This window comes from Acartia tonsa, chromosome 7 (assembly GCF_053477335.1).
Source record: "Acartia tonsa isolate MP-2025a chromosome 7, ASM5347733v1, whole genome shotgun sequence".
NCBI lineage: Eukaryota > Metazoa > Arthropoda > Copepoda > Calanoida > Acartiidae > Acartia > Acartia tonsa.
The window spans coordinates 18219456-18241619 of NC_137266.1; the positions used below are offsets into that span (position 1 = coordinate 18219456).

A 22164-nucleotide genomic window follows, 5' to 3' on the forward strand; every position below is an offset into this window, starting at 1 on the left:
TGCTTCGCTTTTATGGATGTTGTCATCCTTGTTAATGTTCATTTTACGACGTCTGTCATTGGTTATTTTTGAGCCTTAATACAAACATTTACTATAACATATTTTTTTTAAAATTGGTTAAACGGTCTTAACTTTTGAAATACTAATTGCATGTGTACTATCCTTTTTGATTTATATAAAAATTTGTTGGACGTTTTGGACATTTGGACATCTTGTTTTTTTATGAGCGAAGCTTTTATATAATTAGGGTCAGTCCGTCCATCCGTAACAGATAGCTTTTTTCGTTAATTTAGGCATGTTAGAATTGTCCTATCGATTTCAAATTTTAAATGGTGATTCCTTTAGTAGTTAGGTACGATTTAGAAAGCATAGCAATTCTATAATCATTACAAGATTGTCCGTGCGTCCATTTTAAACATGTTGATTTTTTTTAACAACAAATTTATATGTCATCTAATCATCCGATTGATCTGATTTTTGGTATTTTGATTCTAGGGACAACAAAGTATAAGGTTATAAGCGAAGCAACTCTATAATCCTGTCCTAAAAATGTTAGTGTGTCCATAAACTTTTTCCTGTATCAAACAGTTTTTAACATATTTACTTACAATTTTGCTTCGACTCTTATACATTTATATTCTGATTATTCAATTCTGACACTGTATAAGTGTTAATGTCCGTTTGTCCTTCCGTTTCAGTGCTTAGCTTTTATGGATGTTGTCATCCTTGTTTTTATGTTTGTACTGATGATTTGTCAAATTAACACACAAATATAAACTTAAACACACAGCTTGGACATTTTACATTTATTTGAAAGCAAAAATTTAATCCTAAACTAAGAATTAAGATATTTAACTAATAGCGGCAGCAACCCTAGATTCTCAGAGGGTTTTAGTTTAACTTTCCACACTTTGGAGTTAACTATTTCACTGGATGCTTTTTAAAAATAGCCTAAAATCTATGAAGTCCAATTTAATATCTCCACAAAATCATAGACCTTTAGAAAGGAATATGATAAAATCTAAAACAGACATTTAAACATCTTATTTCTTTAGTACGAAGCGTACATACATACTTCTATGAATGATTTATATTTGTAATAATTACATATCTATCTAATTCTAAATCTATGAAAGGCAAAAGAAGTATGGACCGTTATATCTATAAGTATGATCTAAAATTTCAAATAGGTAATTATAATATTGTTGGTCATTTCATACCATAGTCATACACACACACACACAAGACAAGGAGGGCGGGGACATTGGACTGTAAATTACACTGGTTCATAAACTTTTATAGAGACTTGGGGTACTTTTATTGAATTGTAATTTGTTGGTCTTAAACTTTTCAACCAATATTTTTTATATACAGAATTGGTAAGATTGTTTGTCATCATTAGGGATGTACATCAATGTATCGTCCATTGTATCATCCCTTAAGATCCCTGCATGGGTAAATTGTGGCCATATAAAGCCAAATAATATCAACAAGTTGAAATATAATCCTTATATAAAAGTATCAGGATTCTTGTACAGTAATATCTCGCTAACCGCTGGATCCTTTACAGTGAAGCTTCTCATATGTTCTGGGAAGGTTAAAACTATTTTTTTTTAGAGGGAGGGGGAATTTTCTCCATCCCAAAAAAATCGCCTCTGTAAAACTGTTTTATGGTTTCTCTTTATAAAATCAAAATGTAAATCCCGCTTTAATCAAATGCTCGTAAAGGCCTCCAGGGGCGAAGCCGCTTGTTCAGTATATTGTAGTTTCTTAACTTGCTCATACAGAAAGACAAACGGACATTACAGATTTAAATAGTATAGTATATTAGCTGGACTTCTGAAATGACAGTTTCAATACATGCAAAACATTGTAATCACTGATATTTCAATAGAAGCGCAGCTTTTATATAACCACGACCGAAACACATTTCTTTCTAACACAAAGAAAACTACTCAATGCAAATCAAAATACACACACAAACACTAGAACTTCTTGTAAAAATTACTATTTGATCAAAGATAATTGCTGTGATTTATTGTTTAACAATTGCATTCACTGAATTTGATAACAGAATTTGCACCACTGAAATTCAGTTTATCGTTCTTTTCTTAGTATTCACTTGTTGTAACTACGTTACTTTTGGACATAATTATCCTTGTTTTTCTATAAATTATGACACAAGTCAATAGATAAGTAGGTAATGAAAAGGCTAAAATTAGTAATCAAGTTTTGTATTTAAAATACACTTATTTTTTTAAAACAAAATGCTTTTTAAACAAGGATAACAACATCCATTATAGAAAAGTACAAAAATCAGACAGTAGGACAAACGAACTTTAACACTTGAAGAGTGTTAGAACTAGATAAACAGAATATTAGTGTTTAATTCTTAACAAATGTACGCAGCACGTATATGTAGATGCTAAAAATAGAAAAGCTTCGCTTTTCAAGATGCAATATATTTTACTATTGCTAATTATTCTTCTTATACGAACTCGATTATTTAGTAAAACCAGCGGCTTTGCACATAGTCTATGGGATTCGTAAATAACCATAATATAGCATTAAACCACTCTGGAGACTTTTTAGATAAAACAGCTTATCATCTACAAGTATGATAAATAATAAAAATGATGTACCCTCCCCAAAAAAGCTGTTAACCTTCCCTGGACCTTTAAGTGGCTTAACTGAGAAAGAGACCAATATCTGATCAGCAGTTAGCATGATCCTTCGCAACAGACAATAAATAGGATTAATGACCTCTCTATAAAAAAGTGTAGAAAATCTATATTTTGTTTGAAATGAAAACCTACTTTTGAACATATTTTACCTTGTTAATCCGTTAACACACAAGAAAAAAAATTTACGAACAGACAGACGAACTTATTTTTTGAATGCACAAAGAATAAGTAGACGTTATGGTAGACGTACTAGATAACGACAAAAATAATTTAATAATTTCTAAGCTACAATAAATTAAAATCTAAACTTGATGAGACCCAGGGATATTCAGGGATAAGACAATTGACGATAAATTGATGTACATTGTACATCCCCCATTAATAATCATCAATTCTGTAGATTCTGTAGATTGTGATATTGGTTGATAAGTTTGAACATCTTAATGAACCATCCCATCAAAATTTAATAAAAATAGCCACAGTTTTAGAGCCAACGAATAAGTAAACTCTATTATCAAACTTTGGGGACTAGTGGAATAAAGAGCTGAATGTCCCCTCCCTCCCTGGCTAAATTTGATGAGAGCATGTAACTCCTAGAACCATGAAGGTTAATGGTGGTTGAATCAAACCAAAACTACAAAATTCTTCCCTTGTTTGTTTCCGTCATTTGGTCATTCAATGATTTTATTATAAACAGAGCTCGGCATTTGTAGCTGTCGTATTCATCCTCCATTCAATGGTTATTGTAATCTGGGCTCGGCAAGTGTAGCAGTATTATCCAGTCTCCATTCAATGATTATCATAATTATAGCAGTAGTATTTAGTCTCCATTCAATGATTGTTTTAAATTATAATCAGGGCTCACCAATTGTAGTAGTCGTATTCGTTCTCCATTCAAACATTATTATTATAAGGGTTCGGCAATTGTAGCAGACGTATTTAGTCTCCATTCGATGACTTTTATAATCAGGGCACAGCATCTATAGCCTTAGTCTCCAATCAATGATTGTTATAATAAGGGCTCAGCAATTGTAGCAGTAGTATTCAGTCTCTATTCAAAGATTATTTTAATAATGGTTCGGCAATTGTAGCAGCGGTATTCAGTCACCATTCAATGATTATCATAATCAGGGCTCAGCAGTTGTAACAGTCGTATTCATTCTTCATTGAATGATTATTATAATTAGGGCTCAGCAATTGTATCAGTAGTATTCAGTTTCCATTCGTTCGACTTATTATACAAAAAAGGAAATCAAGTGCTTTCCCTAAAGATGCCAAGCAAGCAGAACCAAATCACACAAAAAAAAAGGAGGAGGGGAGGGGGTTATGTGTTCGACTTTACAACAATTACTGTTGTTTTGTTGGTTTTCAGCAATTAGCAATTGATCGATATTATATTCATCCGACCGAAAATGACCGGCTGCCGAGCCCTGATTTTTTTTTATTACCACTTTCAATTGGGAAAGGGGGGATATTCGGTGATTAGGCTATTTAGTGAGTTTCGGTTGTATTATGTACAGGGTGAGGGTAGCGCCGTAGGATCAGAGTTCAAGCAGACTAAAAATAAAGAAACTCGCTAGGCAATTTCAGAGAAAGCACCTATCTCCCTCTGGTTATTACTCTTATTATTTGACAATTTAATTGTAAATAGAAAATAAACATTTAGAATTTGATGAACGCATTTGATTTTTACACATTCCCTTTTTTATTTCAGGATGATTGTATTCAACAAATTAGCTGGATCAAGGCAATGAAAAATCTATTTAAGTAATAAAAATAAGAAAAGAAAAAAACTTTTTTACATTTTTTTAACCATAAGTTTTTGCCCAAGGTTTTTATACAGAAATGGATATAGACTACGTGGATATTGTAAGAGATCCTAGTATACCCTGATTAAATTATTCCCCCCAGCTGTCTAATCCCACTAAGGTTTTACTTTGATCCCTTCCCTCCCCTAAACATGGACGAAAGTGTTGACCATTTATTGAGGACTATATTAACAACCTAAATTGACGACAAAAATTCCCCTTTATTTTATATCCATTTATACAGATTATCAAAAATCAAATCTATGTAATTTTAGAACTCTAGGATTGTTTATGGGGGGGGGGGTTTAATATCTAACCCCCGCCGCTAACCTTAATTATTTGCACATCCCTAATTTTTAGAATGATTTTTCCTTTTTAATGCTTAGTGGACAAATATCTCATATTTCCCATCAGCTACCAGGAATTTATTTACAATATATGGTTCTTTTTATCTTATTTAGAAAAACAAGGATGACAACATCCATAAAAGCGAAGCTCTGATACGATATGACAAACCAACATTAAAATCTGGGAGTCTCGGAACTGAATAAGCAAAATATGAATGTAAAAGTTTAAACAAAATTGTAAGTAAACTTGTTACAAAACTGCTTAAAATAGGATACTGTTTAAGAACATACTTACATTTTTAGGACATTATTAAACAGATGCTTTGCTTTTAACAGTGTACTTTGTAATTGGAATCAGTATTCCAAAAATCATATAAATAGGATAACTATACCACATAAAAAATTGTTGTCAAAAAGATTAAAATCGACCTTTTTTAAATAGACATACAGATATTCTAAAAACGTTTACAGAATATAGAGTTCCTAGGCTTCTTGAATTGTACCTAATTGTTATAGGAATCATCATGCAAAGTTTGAAATCGATAGGACATTTCTAAATGTCGAAATTAACGATAAGAGATAACTGTTACGGACGTACGGACTAACCTAATTATAGAAAAGCTTCGCTTTTAAAAATTGTTCCTAGTATTGTTAATTATCTGCTTATATAAAACAATGTAATTACTTTGCTTGCATGCTTTAAACCTATTTCTTTACATGAACTTTATAAACAAAATAAAATATAAGTCAAATGTCATCATATGGAATCAACAAGGATGATACATTCACTAGTAACATACCTAAGTATATTACCATGCACAATATATCAAAACAAAAGCAGATTATCGACACGTTTTTAAAAGTTTAAATTTTATAGGTAGAAAAAATAGGGAAGGAAATGGACTTTGGACTGTAAATTACACAGGTACCCAAAGTTTTATAATAATCATGTTATCTTATTTCTTAAAATGAAACTTTGGGTTCTTTTTATTAAAATGTGATTGGTTGGTTTCATATTGGTAATTTAAGGGTTAATTATTTTTATGAACATAAATATATTATTCATGGTAATATCCCTTAAGATTTAAAAAAGAAAAAGAAAAAAAGGCTTTTAATTGAACCCGTCACAAATCATTGTGAAGAGTGAGAAGAATTTTATATTTGCTTTGCTAATAAAAAGTTTGAAGTCAAATGTCATCACGTGTGTATAAAAACAACCAGGGGGTAAAGGACAATGACAGTTAAATTAATCTACAACCAAAGAAGATCTTCTTTGTCTACAACCCTTACTTTCTAACCTTATTTAGTTGTTAACAAAGTAAATATTAGATGGAAAATTAATTGATTTTTATTGACCCATCCCTGTATACTTGATAAATAAGAACCATATATGAATTGCTCAGGTGGGTCTATGACTATTATTAGATCCTTTGCTCCAGCACAAAATTACAACCTCTATGCACCTATTCAAAATTATTTCACAAGGTTTGTTTTATGCCAAAGATAAACAGTTTTTTTTATATAAGCGCAACTACTCTAAAATTATGGCATGTAAATTGTAAGTACGTCCGATAGCCCATAAATGTTTGTTTGTTGAAATCTCGTTAGCCACTGCACTGTTTGAGTTCTTAATTTTTAGAAAAGCTCTACCTATTTTCCATTAGTCATTTGTAGGTTTCAGGCTAATTTCTGCATTCCCCGATTCCCCTTCGAATGCAGGGTGTCCAAATGCAAGAGGTGCAACCGCTAGTGTCTGCTCTTGTTTTTTTAATGTGAATTATTTCCAACATTTTTATAAAATTATATATTAGAAAATTTATTTTTCTCATAAAATAATCACTTGCAAAAGTGCGCAGCCGTCAAGCATAGAAAACATAACACCCAACTATGCCAGCCAAATCTACACAGACTACAACACAAGAAATCCGATACAATTTCATTCACAGAAAATTCGCGAATTTTCAACATCAACACCAGCTCCATATCAGCCAACTCATTTCCAGCCAACCCCAGCAGCCCCCAGCCAGCCGGCTGTGACCGCTAATTATAATCCAGCTGTAAACTCAATTCAGTCACCGTTTACAGCCTCTCCAAGGCAGCCAGCAGTGTCGAATGTACATAGGACAACACCTGGAGGTTATCAGATGGATGACATGTCACTAGGATATTTTGATTCACAAATAACACAGGAATAAATACTTTAAGTGTAATCCTATTATATAAAGTAGTAAGGTGTTTTTGTTGTTGTCTAAATCTTAAGAATTCAATTAATTGAGTTCTTATTTGTCGGGATGCTTTTAAAAAGAGTCGGAATAGTTTTTGGCTATTTTATTTTTAGATTTAAGCCGTGGGGTGGTTTTTTTTCCTTCTTACCCCCTTTGAGTACAACTATGATATGGATACCGCCGATTATCTATAATACAAAGTAGAACGATGTCTGTATGTCTATCTGTTTGTTTGTAGCGAAGGATCTCGCTAACCGCTGAACCGATCGGGTTCTCCTTTTTTTCTTTTTAAAACTAAAATAAAAAAAGTGGGGTCGACTAAACCCCCCCCCCAAAAAAAATTAAAATTTTTTTAAAATCTAAAATACGAAAAATTTGTTTGATAAAATCTCTAGGGGCAAAGGTTATTATTCACTTAAATTCTAAAAGTGCGTCCGTCTGTAAGTGACGTATTTGCAAAATGCTGGCTTGCAATAGGGAGGTAACTAGACATATATCTAATTAACTCTTGTGGTTTAGGTATTGCTTTTGGTTCACAACTTTAAATTGTGGTGGAAAGGTTCAGTTAATAACCGACAGACAACCAACCCTTTGATTGCACGATTTTTGTTTGAAAGTCTTTGCACAGTAATAAGTTGTGCATGTTAAGGGGCCAAAGTGTTAATGCCTTGGCTCAAAAGATTTGATAATAAAAAAATGATAGTATTTATTAAATAGAAAACACACCCATCAACAAAAGCAACAGAACATTACACCCCAACCTCGATTAGCCGACCTACAATAAAGCACCCAGTAGGTGTTTCTATCAACCCAGTTATGAAGAATAAAGCTAATATGAAAGATGAACATCATATACCAGAGTATGATACTATTTATAATGGTGTTTATGGAGAAAGAGACCATTATGTTCCAGGAATATTTTTTATCAAATTTTTAATATTTCTTAGTTCTATTTTTATAAAATATATTTTTTTGTTTTCAATTCATTCAATCAATGACAGCATTTTATTTCTATTTTCATTTTGTCTCTTTTCTTTTAAAATCATAATGACATTTTTATGTAAGTAAGTCATGATTCAAATGATAAAATTTTGCCATAAGAAAAAGACAAATCATCGCAAGGGTTAGAAGAGAATGAACTGAACAAAATGAATCAACAAGGCACCAATAATCATTATATTTAATTTATTCTTGAAGAATAAAATATTTACACACAAGGAAAATATACATACCAAAGTAGCGCGGCTAGGAAAATACAATAACAAACGCAAGTATAGTTTGTCATTTTTAATCTAATGAAAACCAGCAATTGGCGACAGACCTTTTTTAGACTGACTTCAATTAGGAATTAATGAAAAAGTTATTTCAACTGCTAATTTTGGATTTTATCAGTTTTTGCTTTTGCTGTCACTGCACATTTTCTCTGTTTTAATGGTGGATTAGAGTTAAAGGGTAGAATCCATTGTGGCTGGGGATCAGCAGCATCCACGGTGGTCTGCTAGGGGAGTTCGCAAAGTGCACCATTAAATGTTGATGTGGTATGCGGCAACTCTGGACCATGCAGAAACCAAGACATTATAGTGATGCTACGCACCCAGCTAAATCCTGTTATTCTACAATTGTAAAGCCACCTGAAAATATGTCAGATAACGGTACTGATTTCATCTCTCAGTTGTCCTGCAAATGGAGGGAGGGGTGTTACCCCTCCTTCTCCCATCTTAAGCACCGGAACCTTCCCCTTCAACCACCAAGTTATCAGCACAACCTCAACCCTGAGGATAAAGGATCTAAGCCTGCCCTCACCTGATAGAATCACCCCCACACAGACTGTTGTTGTCACAAGTAATCATCAAACCTTCCCTCTTTAGTACCCAGACCTACCACTCAACCCCTCTATGCTTATCTACCTATTGTGCTGCTCCATGGGCTATCCTGCCTGCCCCAGACAGGGATAGCCATCTACCTAACCATTGCAACTATCTATGTTTTACTGTATGATTTATCTTTAACTATCTTTATTCCTAATCCATATGTATTTATATTATGTTGTACAAGTTTAGTTATCCTTAGACCTGCAATAAAGAAACAACTGAATAGACTATGTTTATTATTTAGTGATTGCTAGAGAAGCGTAGCTTCTCTATAGTATAGGTGTCCACGTCTGTTCACACTGCCGTAGTCTTTATCCGAACTCTGGTGTCTGCCATTTACCCTAGGCGGATACCACATTGACACCACCTTTAGCACGTTTCTTATGGGGATAGTCTTAAAATGGGACAGGTAACTGTAGCTGAAAGTGCTAATACCTGAACGAAAAACTTAGTCATTTGAAATAAAAAAATGAAATGTAATGATTAATGGTAAAAGATAAAAAAGTATTGGCTGGTCATGTTTCAAATGAAGAATATCTCATGCAACGTAGGAAACAGGCTTTACAGGTTAGATCTAAATTACGTTTAAAAATATAAACACTATATTAGACGCTGTTTGTAAGGGGCTATTGGACTGTATAGTACAATGGTTCTCAAACTTTTATTAACACGTTCTCTCATTTATTTATCACGTTCCACCCAGTAATCTGGAGTTTTAATTTTGTTTATTATCATTGAGGATTTACAAAAATTTGTCGTCCATTGTCTTATCCCTTAATATTTATGAATAGCGTCAATTATTTATTTCCAATAAAAGTATTTAATAAATGTAGAAAACTATAAAACATAATCAAAATATACAGGCCAACTTTGAGATTGGAGGAGAAAGACATACAGACAAAAAATCTTTTAGAGAAGTTCTGCTACTAAAAATTATGATAATGTTTTGTTTATGTTTCAGATTGTAGTCCAATTTATGCTAAAGAATCTTTATTTGAAATTACATTTTTAAATCTTTGGCAAGCTTTCCTTATTATTTCTAAAGAATCTGTACAATGTTTTGTGATCGATTGTTTATGTTTCAGAATGTATTGATGCGAGACTTGGAGTCCCACAGCAACCTGCACGGAGTAGTGGATATGGACCAGATGTATATACCTGACGGAATGCATCCTCCGGAATATATTACTCCAGATCAAAATGAAACTCCAGGTATCATTTATCAAGGATCTAAAAGGATAAGACACTCTCGATAAATTGATGTACATTCCAAATGATGATACATAAAATTAACCCTTCTGTAGATCACAATTAGTGGTTGAAACACTTAACTCAATTAAACCAACCAATTAAAATTCCAAAACAGTGCCCAATAATCTTGAGCCAACGAACTAGGAAATGTTATTAAAAACTTTGGGGACTAGTTATAAAAATAAACAGCCTAATGGTGTAAATTACACTGGTACCCAATGTTTTGCAACAAATTTATCATATTTCTTGGATTTGGTTCAATTTTGATTGGTTGATTCTAATTATGTAGTGTTCAAAATCTTCAACTATTAATTTAAATTGCAAGTAACGTTGAATTATTATTGATTTCTTTAAAAGAATTTTAAAAGAATCTAAAGCAAATAAAAATAGATATTTTATTGTATTTTATATAAACTTTCACAAATATTGGCCTACTTTCGTAGATTTATTCAACTTTTGTTTTGAAGATTTTTTCTTTTACATTTTATTTTAGGACCATTTGCTCCAAGATTCCAAGTAGATAAGAGAGAAATATCTGAAGAAGAAGCTATGAAAGAGATTCAACAGGCACTTGAAGATGCTAATATTTATCCAGGTTTAAATTATTCTATTTATGATTTAGTTTATTGTTTAAAATTTATTACTATAGAATGGTTGGGGGTAAAGAATATAGTAATTTTATACATAATAGAGTAAAGGTTGCGTGATTTTATATTAAAATATCTTTAAAAGTTATCTATAAAAGTATTAAAAGTTCTACAATAGTGATGTTGTTAATACACTTTGGCAAGGATCTAAAGAGATAAGACAATGGCCATTAAATTTATTTTAAAAAGTGGTTGAAACATTCGAACACTTAACTTAATTAACTTAACTTAAAGTCTCCAAAGTTGTTAAGCCAACGAATAAGAATACGTTATTTTAAAACTTTGGGGACTAGTGTAATAAACAGCCCATTGTACTCTCTCTCTCTCTGAAACTTTGGGGTTAAATCTTATAATTTTTGAAAAGGGGGAAAAATAGATTGAAATACAAGGATCAAATTATAAAATAATTTGATATAACAATATTGAACTGACCTAAAACAGTTTCTGGGCGTTCACATTGAAATTTCAACAACATTATCCTTTAGATATACTTACTCAAGTACCTGAAGCCCTGGTGAATATAAACTATGGATTTCATGGTTGTGTTCATTTGGGTACAGAAATGGATCCTTATATGACAGGTAACCAATTTAATAAGAATATAAGGGATACTCAGATTGATTTACATCCCTTATGATAATAAATTAAATTACCCCTTTGAAGAATAAACTATTGGACAATCAAGATTTAATAGAAGTTTGTAAACCAAGGAATAGGAAAACGTAAATATGGAATATTAGTGTATTTGCTAACGATGCTGTCTAAAATGGTGCAACAAATGGGGACAAATTTCAAATTGTTTTGGCGTGTGACGTCATACCCCCATCTCTTTTCTAGGGGGTTTCTTTCCTCCTTCCCTTTTCTTTCCCCTCACTTGTGACGTAAATAAACAGCCCCGTCAAATCAATTTGAAATTTGTCCCCATTTTTTGCACCATTTTAGACAGCATCTTTACTAACAGATTCTTTCTCTGGGTGTCTCTCATTAAAATAATAGAGCTAAAACTTGGCAAACTATAACAAAAATTAATTCAATCATCTTCTTTCGTTTATTCTTTCCTTTGCTATAGTAAGTTCCTGGAGGCCCTAGGAACTTCAAGGAGATGGATTATAGAAATAAAATCAAAATTAATACTTCGAGTTTTTATCTCATAGTGATTTCTCTTATGAGGGTGGAGTTACCCTCCTCGAAAAAATAATTTTTAAAATTTTTCTGAACCTTGACAAGATCCTTGGCTACAGATACACAAACAGACGGACACCCTGTTACTTTAGATTGGAATAATGATAACCTATATTTGTATTCTAGTAAGCAGACCAAGAAGAATAACCTTTCCAGCAAATTCAACAGACTATCATACTTTAGGTTTGGCTTGGATTTTAGATGATTAAATATTCTTATTTATATTAAAAGGATGAACTTCAATGGGCCGATCGAGTTATAACACTCTCCCCCCTTTTTTTTTGAAGTAAATTTAAATTAAGGGATGGATTTATTTTTTTTACAGACAAACGTAAATCATTCTACTTTCAATTAAAGATAAAATATCTAAAATCCAAATGTTCTTTAGCTTTGTTGAACGCGAACACCAAAACCCTGTTGTGGCTAGTTGTAAACATAAAAGGAGGCAAGGTCCTCAACGGCCAGGAAATAGCAGTGTACCAGCCTCCAGCCAGCTCTCCAGACATGCATAACGCCGCCATTTTAGATGAGACTATAATGATGGCGGTTTGGCGGCAGCAGCGGGGTATGGTCTACAACAGCGAAGGATATTTTGGCGCGCGGATTTGTGAGTGGGATAGAAGAGTTGATTTTGATCTGGACTTCTTGATTGATAAATTAGATTTAGAACTGGTAGCTGCCAACTTTTACACAACCTATAGTGAACCAATGATTTCTCAAGAAACATGTTATGTTTGAAATTATTCCTTTTTCAATAACAAATAAGAAAAATGTTGCTTAACAATTGTTTCTTTCAGATCTAGTACAAATTTCAATCTTAAATCAGCATTTTTGAATCCCTAAATATTTTTCTTGAATTTGCCATTTTTCCATTATTTAAGCTTTCCTTTACACATAAGCCATCCTTTAAGTCCAAAATATTCCATGTGCCTTATTTATAATATCACTATCTATTTATTTAATTTGTTTAAATTAAGTTCCTATAAGTATACCTTATTATGATCAATATTTATTTGTTTGCTATTACAATTTGACTGAAATATTTTACTTTATATCTAGTCAAAATATTTTTTTTCAATTTCATATTTGAATTTAACTTTTGTTTTGACTAGTATGTATTTAACCTATTTATTTAATTTATTCTAATTTATTATGAAGTAAATTATCCATAATTTAATGTTTAATGTATGTAACCTGTTATCCTCTTTATTGTTGACTTTTTTTTATTTATTGTGCATTATTAATGTTTTTGTATTGTCCTCTTATTAGGCATTCCATTTTAAATTATAGAATTAATAAATACAGAACGTCTGAATGGCCATTACCAAAATTAATGAATAATCAACCCACAGTTGGTCTGAAAGTGTAAAGATTTTGGAACGTTAGGGTATTTTTATTTTATTTTTTTAGTCAGCTATATTTATAATAGGATAATGTTAACCTTTGTTTGAATGGCCAAAAATTTTGTCACTGGTATTATGGAATCATAAATAATTAATCAATAATAGTTATTTCTCGTATCGTATTATAAACGGCTTTCCGCGGATATAGAATGTACAATTATAAGATTAAAACTAGTTTTTTTAGCCCCAAGGTGCCGGAGGCACTGGCTAAAAAAACTGGTTTTAATCTTATGATTGTACATTTCTATATTCGTAGAAAACTGGATATAATACGATGCTAGACATAGTTTTTTCGTATGGATGAGAACCGGTTCCTATCCACCAAATTCGAATGAATGCGAGAAAAATCTTTATTCTGTTTTAAAATAATTTTGAGTTAGATGGATTATTCCAGGAATCAGTAGCCATGCACAGTCACCTACAGCTGTGCGGCTTGCAGGAGCCTAAACATCAACCTCGCGGCTGCATTTACATTGGCTGCAGCTGCCTGACCAAGCGGCTTTATATCAATTATAACCACTATAACAAAACATCTTAGACATTTAACCGTAAGGATTTGGGAAGTCGGGGAAGCTTGGTGGAAGAATCAGACCCCTGCAGACTCTCCTTATCTACTAATAATTTTGTATAAGTAAGCTTTGCTAAATATAGATGCTGTTATAAATGTTATTTTAAAAAACAAGGTTTTATTACACAAAATTAATAATTATTTTTCTTCGTTATTATTTGATCAAATACTATCATTATTACAAATTACAATAAGAAAAATAAATTAATATTTATTGGAGAAAGACTTGTAAATACTGTAAATATATAAGTTTACAACAATCATTATTAAGACAAATTTATGTATCATCATATGGATAAAATAAAAAGCAAATTGGTTAGAATTTCTCAATGTCCTCCCTTCTTCATACGTTTTCTCGTCAGATATCCTCTGAAAAATTTTCAAATATTAAAATGAAATTAAAAAAAAAAACATTAATACAGCTGAAACCTTAAGACTAAAAAAATACAGGAAGTAAGGGAGGGGACAATGGATCAAATATTCAATTTTTAGGAGTCTCAGACTTTGGGTACTGGCTTAAAGGGAATGTGCACGAATACAGCAGATTCTGACTGACTTTGGGTACTTGCGCATCAATGCCCTGCTAACTAGCTGAGCTAGTTTTGAATATGCAGACAGAAAAATTTGTTATTAATTGCTGGTTTTAACAAATATTTTTTCCCAAGAAAAGGTCATTTCATGTATAGAAACTCTACTGTGATATTTATGTATTAAATAATCTAAGAACCGCTTGAATTTACGTGTCAGTTATAAATATATGAGTAGGGTTGAAGTAGTTCTAAACAAGATTTTTCTAGTGATTAATTACAGAATGTTTACTACATTGTGATGTGTTGATAATTTAATTTTCAAGTAAATGATTTTTTTCTTAGAACTAATTTTGTTCTAAATTAGGTTAACATGATCCCTTTACAATTTTGGTAAAATTTTCTTGATAAATCTGGTTTGCATTGCTTTTCAGCGAACCCTCTTAAATAGAATTAATTGCCCATTGTCCCCTCCCTTACTCCCTGAAAAAAATAGCCATTAAATTATTGCACATTGCAAATTATGATAAACAAAGTAACCACTATATTGGACACTGGATAGCCCCGCAGATTTAGGGTACCGCAGGGGTTATTTATTAGCAAAAGTTACACCCCATTTAGTATGTAAATGATGTGGGCGGGTATCATGCTCAACCAGGTAATTGTGAGAAATCACGGATTACCTGAATTCAGATTGTAGCTTGGTGGCTGTATAATCTAGTAGCTCATCATCATGATTACCTGAATCCAGCTTGTAGCTTGGTGGCTGCATAATCTAGTAGCTTAGAGTCATGATTACCTGAATCCAGCTTGTAGCTTGGTGGCTGCATAATCTAGTAGCTTAGAGTCATGATTACCTGAATCCAGCTTGTAGCTTGGTGGCTGCATAATCTAGTAGCTTAGAGTCATGATTACCTGAATCCAGTTTGTAGCTTGGTGGCTGCATAATCTACTAGCTCATCATCATAATTACCTGAATCCAGCTTGTAGCTTGGTGGCTGCATAATCTAGTAGCACAGGGTCATGATTACCTGAATCCAGCTTGTAGCTTGGTGGCTGCATAATCTAGTAGCTTAGAGTCATGATTACCTGAATTCAGATTGTAGCTTGGTGGCTGTATAATCTACTAGCTCATCATCATAATTACCTGAATCCAGCTTGTAGCTTGGTGGCTGCATAATCTAGTAGCACAGGGTCATGATTACCTGAATCCAACTTGTAGCTTGGTGGCTGTATAATCTAGTAGCACAGGGTCATGATTACCTGAATCCAGCTTGTAGCTTGGTGGATGCATAATCTAGTAGCTTAGAGTCATGATTACCTGAATCCAGCTTGTAGCTTGGTGGCTGTATAATCTAGTAGCTCATCATCATGATTACCTGAATCCAGCTTTTAGCTTGGTGGCTACATAATCTAGTAACTAGGGGTCATGATTACCTGAATCCAGCTTGTAGCTTGGTGGCTGCATAATATAGTAACTAGGTGTCATGATTACCTGAATCCAGCTTGTAGCTTAGTAGCTGCATAATCTAGTAGCTCAGGATCAACCTTTGTCACATCTACAAATAACAAATTATAAAAAAAAACTAAGTAATAATAATTATGTTAGAAAAAAGAAAAATCAAATTCTTACATGACTTTAGGTTTATTTTCCTCTCAGTTTAGTGTTAGCTCTCAGAGCATACAGTCGCATGCACAATGTGAAAGCTGCAGTAAACTCACTTGTGACTTAAGTGAGTAACTTCACACAAAAAATAAACTACAACTCAAAATGGATCTAAGTGAAAATATCTACATCCTACAAACCCAATTCAATGTCAACCACATTTCTAAAACAATATCAACACTTCATCTTCAAAATTTCATAATCCTCATAAATTAAAATCGCTACTATGTCATCTTTGCCTTCATTTATAAAAATAAAATTCTTCAAATTTAAAATATTTTACCTAAAACGGCCACTTATCCCAAGAAAATAAGTAATATTTCATAGTCAACTTAGCCTTCAAAAAATTAATCTTCCATCAAATCTTCTAATATAACTTAATCTGCCAGACATTAGTAGTAAAATCATGCTTACAACACTCACTTCTGAATATTCATAACAAAATTGGCCTAGCATCAGAATTCTGCTTTCTAAGTGTGTGGGTTAGCATTTTTCTAGGTTTTATGTAGGTCTCCAAAAATTAGTCCTTAGATTTACGCTTAATGGTGTGGGGCATGAATCTATTTTGACTACATATAATAATTTAAAATTTCAGAGGCGTTTTTTATTAAGTAGATTTAACAGCAAATGTCACCAATATCAACTTCAAACCTAAAATAATGTATCCTAATCGGCCACCACGTTCAATTCTTAATCTGCTAGACATTAGTTATAAAATTATACTTACATCATTCATTCTGTAATAAACATGACAACAATGGCCTAGTATCAGAATTTTGCTAGCTAAGTTGTCGGGTTAGCATTTTCTATTATAAAGGTCTCCCAAAATTAGTCTTTAGATTATGCTTAAGAGGGCAAGGGCATTTATCTATTTATGACTACATATATTAACCTAAACTTTCAGGAATGTCAATATTGTATAGATGATTTAACAAAAATGTCAGCAATGTAAACTTCTCCAAACCAAATTACAGTATCCTAAAAGGCCACCACATTCCATTTTAATAAATCACAGCTGCAAACAATTTAAACATCTAAATATAGAGTAGCTTCCTTCTAAATATCACAATAAAATTTTTTTATTTATGATACAATCAGCATAATTTTCTTCTAAACACACAAATCAGCATATTTTTACACTTTAAATGACATTCATTATTTCTACAATTTTTTTACTTAAAAAACTTCATTATAACTACAATAATAACTACATATATAACTACAATATAACTACATTAATAACTACATTTATAATCACAATATAACTACATAATAACCACCAGTTAAGTCACATTTAATTTTGCAATCATATCTCCAGGGGGGTTTACTCCCTTATCAGAAAACACAAACCGCGGCTTGGGTAAACCCTCAAACTTGACTAATGGTCATAAATGAGGTGTCAAGTCGCAATTATTTACTTATGACTGACTTTATGTTCTTTTTTGCATTATGATTAATTGTAATTGTTTTTTCTTCTATAATCCACTTACATAAACGTTGTCATATGTATAATAATTGAATTTGAAATATACATACATACATACATATATGTAGGTTTTTTAAGCCCAAAGGTTTTCGCCTAGCCATATTAAGAAAATTTGAAAGCCTTCAAATAGTACTCTGTGTTAAATAGTGAACAATTATCTTATTATTTCTTTGATTTCATAACCTTTGTCTCTACGTTCACGCTTTTCAATAAAAAAAATTAGAACACAATATACCTTATATGATAGGTTAGAACTTAGAACTAGATTTAAGACGTAGATTATGTGTAAAAATTTATGACATAATATAAAATGAAAGACTTTTAGCATCGAAATTAAAGCGAAATTCGATATACCAGAGAGTCGGCAAACGGACATTTAATAATATAAAGTGACATTTGAAAAAAAGGAATTGTTTTAGAAGTTTTAACATCGTTTAAGTAACCATCATATCAAAACTTTAAATGGCTAAATAAATGAATATCTGTTTATGATACAATTGTTTTATAAATTTTACCCTACTGTTACAATAATTAGGATAAAATGTTTGCGAATAGTCCCTTTCGTAACATCGCCCTATAAGGGGCGATTCGTCGTATTTTTAAAATGGCTTTTTATAGGTTATTTTAGGTTAGGTTAGGTTATATTGAGTTAGGTGATTGCCTCACAGGCTTAGGTAATTAGTCCCACAAGGCTAGAGCCCCCCGCAGGTTCTAGAAATAGTAGAAAATCTACTGTGAAAAATACGAAGAATCGCCCCATAAGGTGCGATGTTACGAAAGGGACTATACCCAAATGTTTTGCAAACAATAGGACATTTCTAACAATCAGAGATATAAGTTGCAGACGTATGAACATACCCTTAATGTAGAAATCTTTGCTTCCATAAAATCAACATAAAGGAGTGGCAAGCATTCATTTAAAAGTAAATCCAAATGACATCATCGTCTGATTAATATTTCCAAGAATCATTAAAATGCAATCTTATGTTTACAAATACTCAAATTTACATATTGGCTGGTAATTTAGATTTTATATTTGTTTTGTGGATTTCTTATGCACATTTTTAGAAACATCAATAATGCCAAATAACTAAATACAAGATAGATAGGGAACGACATAACTCTATGCCTAACCCCGTCAGGGGCCCTAACCCTGTTGGACAAATACCTGCAGTGCAGACAAGTGAAAAACTTAATACCCGTTCCTTTCAGGGGGCGGGACGGGGGGGGTTGATTGCTCAACAAGGGACTTTGAGGGATAACATCCATAGTTAATTTCTAGTTTTCTATTTTAACAACCTTATTGACTTTGTTTTATTAACGCTTTACATCCATATTTCATTTAGTATTATGATTATTACTGTTCTTAAGCACACTTACACATTTCTAAATTCTTGATCTGTTTACGTTGCGTTATGTTAATGAAAAAGAAAATCTTAATAGTTATTTCTCGTATCGTATTATAAACGGCTTTCCGCGGATATAGAATGTACAATTATAAGATTAAAACTAGTTTTTTAGCCCCGAGGTGCCGAAGGCGCCGGCTAAAAAAACTGGTTTTAATCTTATGATTGTACATTTCTATATTCGTAGAAAGCTGGATGTAATACGATGCTAGACATAGTTTTTTCGTATGGATGAGAACCGGTTCCTATCCACCGGATTCGAATGAATACGAGAAAAATAATTCTCACCTTTTGTTTTTGCTAATTTCATCGCCTCCTTCATTATTTTTCCTTTGGACGGCTCCTTCTCACTAAAAAAATAAGAAATGCCGTCAAAACAAAAGGACAGTCTGGCTTATAAATTTCTAGATATGATTCTTTTTAAAGAATGAAAAGTAGCAAAAACTTTTTTTTCTGAAGATGTTTTTTTTTAATATCAGGAGAAAATTCAGCCACTCTCAGCTAAAGCCAACCGAAAAAATAAGTTATAACTTTGACATCAACAAAATACTTGATAAATATAGATTTCATCTGCTTCGTAAGCCATATTATTTTGAAAAACAAGGATGACAACATCCATAAAAGCGAAGCTCTGAAATGGAAGGACAAACGAACATTAACAATTGTAGCTTGTCAGATCTGAATTAGCAGAATATTAATGCATCAGTACAAACAATATTTTAAGAAAATTTGTTGCAAAACTGCATAAATAGATGATATACTGTTTAAGGGAATACTTACATTTTTGGGACTTGTTTATAGAGATGCTTCACTTATAACATTGTGCCTTGTTGTAATAGGAATCAGTTTTCAAAAAATCAGAAGAATCGGATAATTTTAACATACAAAATTTGTTAAAGTTAAAGTTAAAAATCGATATGTTTAAAATGGACGTACGGACATTCTGGTATTGTTTATAGAGTTGCTACGCTTTCTTAATTGTACCTAACTACTATAGGAATCATCATGCAATTTGAAATCGATAGGACAATTCTAACCTGTTTAAATTAACGAAAAGAGCTAGCTCTCTGTGACGGACGGACGGACCGACCCTAATTATAAAAAAGCTTCGCTTTTAAAAATACGATCGATTGGCATAAGACCCGGCCCTATAGTCACGAGAAAAAAAATATAACGCAAGCAATATTGTTTTTTTATGAAAAGAAATATAACTGTCCTGTCGTATATAGACATACAAACCAAAAAAGCCTAAAAAGTAAACTACATTTACTTAATAAAAACGTTTTTGCTAATTTATAAAATATTTTTAGCACATTAATGATTTAAAGGCAATAGAATAAAAAAAAGGTAAAAGGTTTTGTTATTCCACACAAGAAGAATTAAGTATAGGTTACTTATTTTACTCTTATCAAACTAAATTATGTTTCATAATTCTTTAGGTACATACGTACATTGTTGATTTTATCTGTCAAAACTGTATTGACCTTGCAGAGCAATATATATGCTTAAAAACATATATTGTAAAAATATATGTATTCATAAGCACAAAGAAAACAAGGATGACAATATGCATAAAAGCAAAGTTCAACAATTCGGACTGGCAAACGAAAACTAATAACACATTCAATACAATATATAAAAGAATATATAAACGTCCAAACTCAAATTTGTGTTAATCTACGTACGGACTAACTCTAATTATAGAAAAGCTTCGCTTTAATATTATAATAACAATATTATAACTTTCACCTTTGCATTTTTAGAGTATCTGAGATGCAATCTGTGCAACGTAGCGCTTGCTTGTAATAATTCTCAACTCTGACTGACTGGCTTATATGAAGGGATTTCTTTCTCTTTCTACTGCGCCCCGCATGTTTTCAGGGATATAAAGGATGTGTTAATATTGATATAGAATAAATGTATATTAGGGCTCGGCATCTGCGACATCAACTGCACGGCTGCAGTGAGGGAAAAAACAAAGGTAAAAGTTTGTCTAAAACTGCTGGTTATTGAAAGATTCTTTGGGCAATACTTATCTATCTGGGTAGCATAAATTGGAAAAGAACATTGATTTTCTCCATGCATTTTTAAGACAAGATAATAGCACCAGAAGAAAAACGGTTTGCCTCCAAATTTGAGCTTGTCAATTGTTATTAACTCAAAATGTTTTGTTTGAGAACTAAATTTTCAAGAAAAATATTTTTCTTCTTATTATTGATTTAAGAAAAAATATCCCTAGTATTCCTGAAATGGCTGGAGAAAAAAGCGCTGCCTCTAACTAACACACACAAAAATGACTTGGGTACGTACTAAGGTAAATACGTGCACATGTGGGGTGGAGGAGGAGGGGGGTACGGACTATGCATGATTCATGCAGAGTAAGGATCTTTATTTTCACACACAAAAAAATATCCATCATTTGAGCGTCAGTTAGTGCCTTTACAAACATGCCTTTTTCTATAAGCGAAGCTATAATTAACTTTGTCTGTCAGTAGCAAAGGCACTCTATAATTAAATTTTGTCCGTCAGTCTTTCAGTCAGAAAGGCTTTACAGGAAAGGGATTTTCTCGGCTGCTACTTGAGACAGACTTCCCTTTTTACATTTTGTGGATATCCTTTGTTTGTTGGTAATTTTTTAAAGAACAATTTATGTCTTTTAATATCCTTTAAATATCCTCTATACTTATGCACATATAAGAAAAATACCGTCATAGGACAGACACAAACAGTTATAGAGTAGCTTGGGTACCCAACAACATATTAAAGCTAAGCAACAATCATTATAGCAATAAAGTCAAAAGTTACGGAAATCATATCAATATTTGTGTAAACATTTGCAGAGTAGATTTGATTTCAGGGGTGTCCAAGCTTTTTTTGGGGGGGCGGGGGAGTAAAATTTTTTTTAAAGGGGGGTAATTCGTTTTTTTGGGGGGAGTAAAATTTTTACCCCGGGGGTAAAATTTTCTTGGGGGGGTAATTACCCCCCCTGAAATCTGTTGGCAGGGGGTAAATTTAGTTTACCCCCCCAAAATTTACCCTAGGGGTAATTTTTTTTTGTGGGGGGGGGGGGGGGTATTTTAAATTTTATTAAAT

General features: G+C 32.3%; 3 protein-coding genes and 1 long non-coding RNA gene across 4 annotated transcripts in view; 2 read left to right on the forward strand and 2 right to left on the reverse strand.

Moving 5' to 3' along the window:
• Positions 1-7034, forward strand: part of LOC145324016 (uncharacterized) — a 28907-nt gene extending 21873 nt beyond the window's left edge. Inside the window, exons 3-6 of the mRNA XM_080166650.1 lie at positions 4399-4431; positions 4879-4910; positions 6240-6324; positions 6689-7034. Coding sequence (XP_080022776.1) covers positions 4399-4431; positions 4879-4910; positions 6240-6324; positions 6689-7034 — 496 coding nt within the window. The remainder of the gene's footprint in view (positions 1-4398; positions 4432-4878; positions 4911-6239; positions 6325-6688) is intronic.
• The window catches only part of LOC145325001 (b(0,+)-type amino acid transporter 1-like), a 355348-nt gene that overhangs the window by 42836 nt on the left and 290348 nt on the right, over positions 1-22164 (reverse strand). The window lies entirely within an intron of this gene.
• On the forward strand, positions 9381-13280 carry LOC145324172 (uncharacterized). The gene is made up of 6 exons (XM_080166799.1): positions 9381-9502; positions 10021-10147; positions 10680-10781; positions 11319-11414; positions 12142-12198; positions 12404-13280. The coding sequence occupies exons 1-6, from the start codon at positions 9422-9424 to the stop codon at positions 12751-12753; spliced, it is 813 nt and encodes a 270-aa protein (XP_080022925.1). The 5' UTR covers positions 9381-9421; the 3' UTR covers positions 12754-13280.
• Positions 14182-21102, reverse strand: LOC145324981 (uncharacterized). Its single transcript, XR_013881369.1, has 4 exons — positions 20821-21102; positions 19360-19421; positions 16009-16072; positions 14182-14355 (listed from the first exon to the last, which is right to left on the reverse strand). It is a non-coding gene; the product is annotated as an uncharacterized LOC145324981 (long non-coding RNA).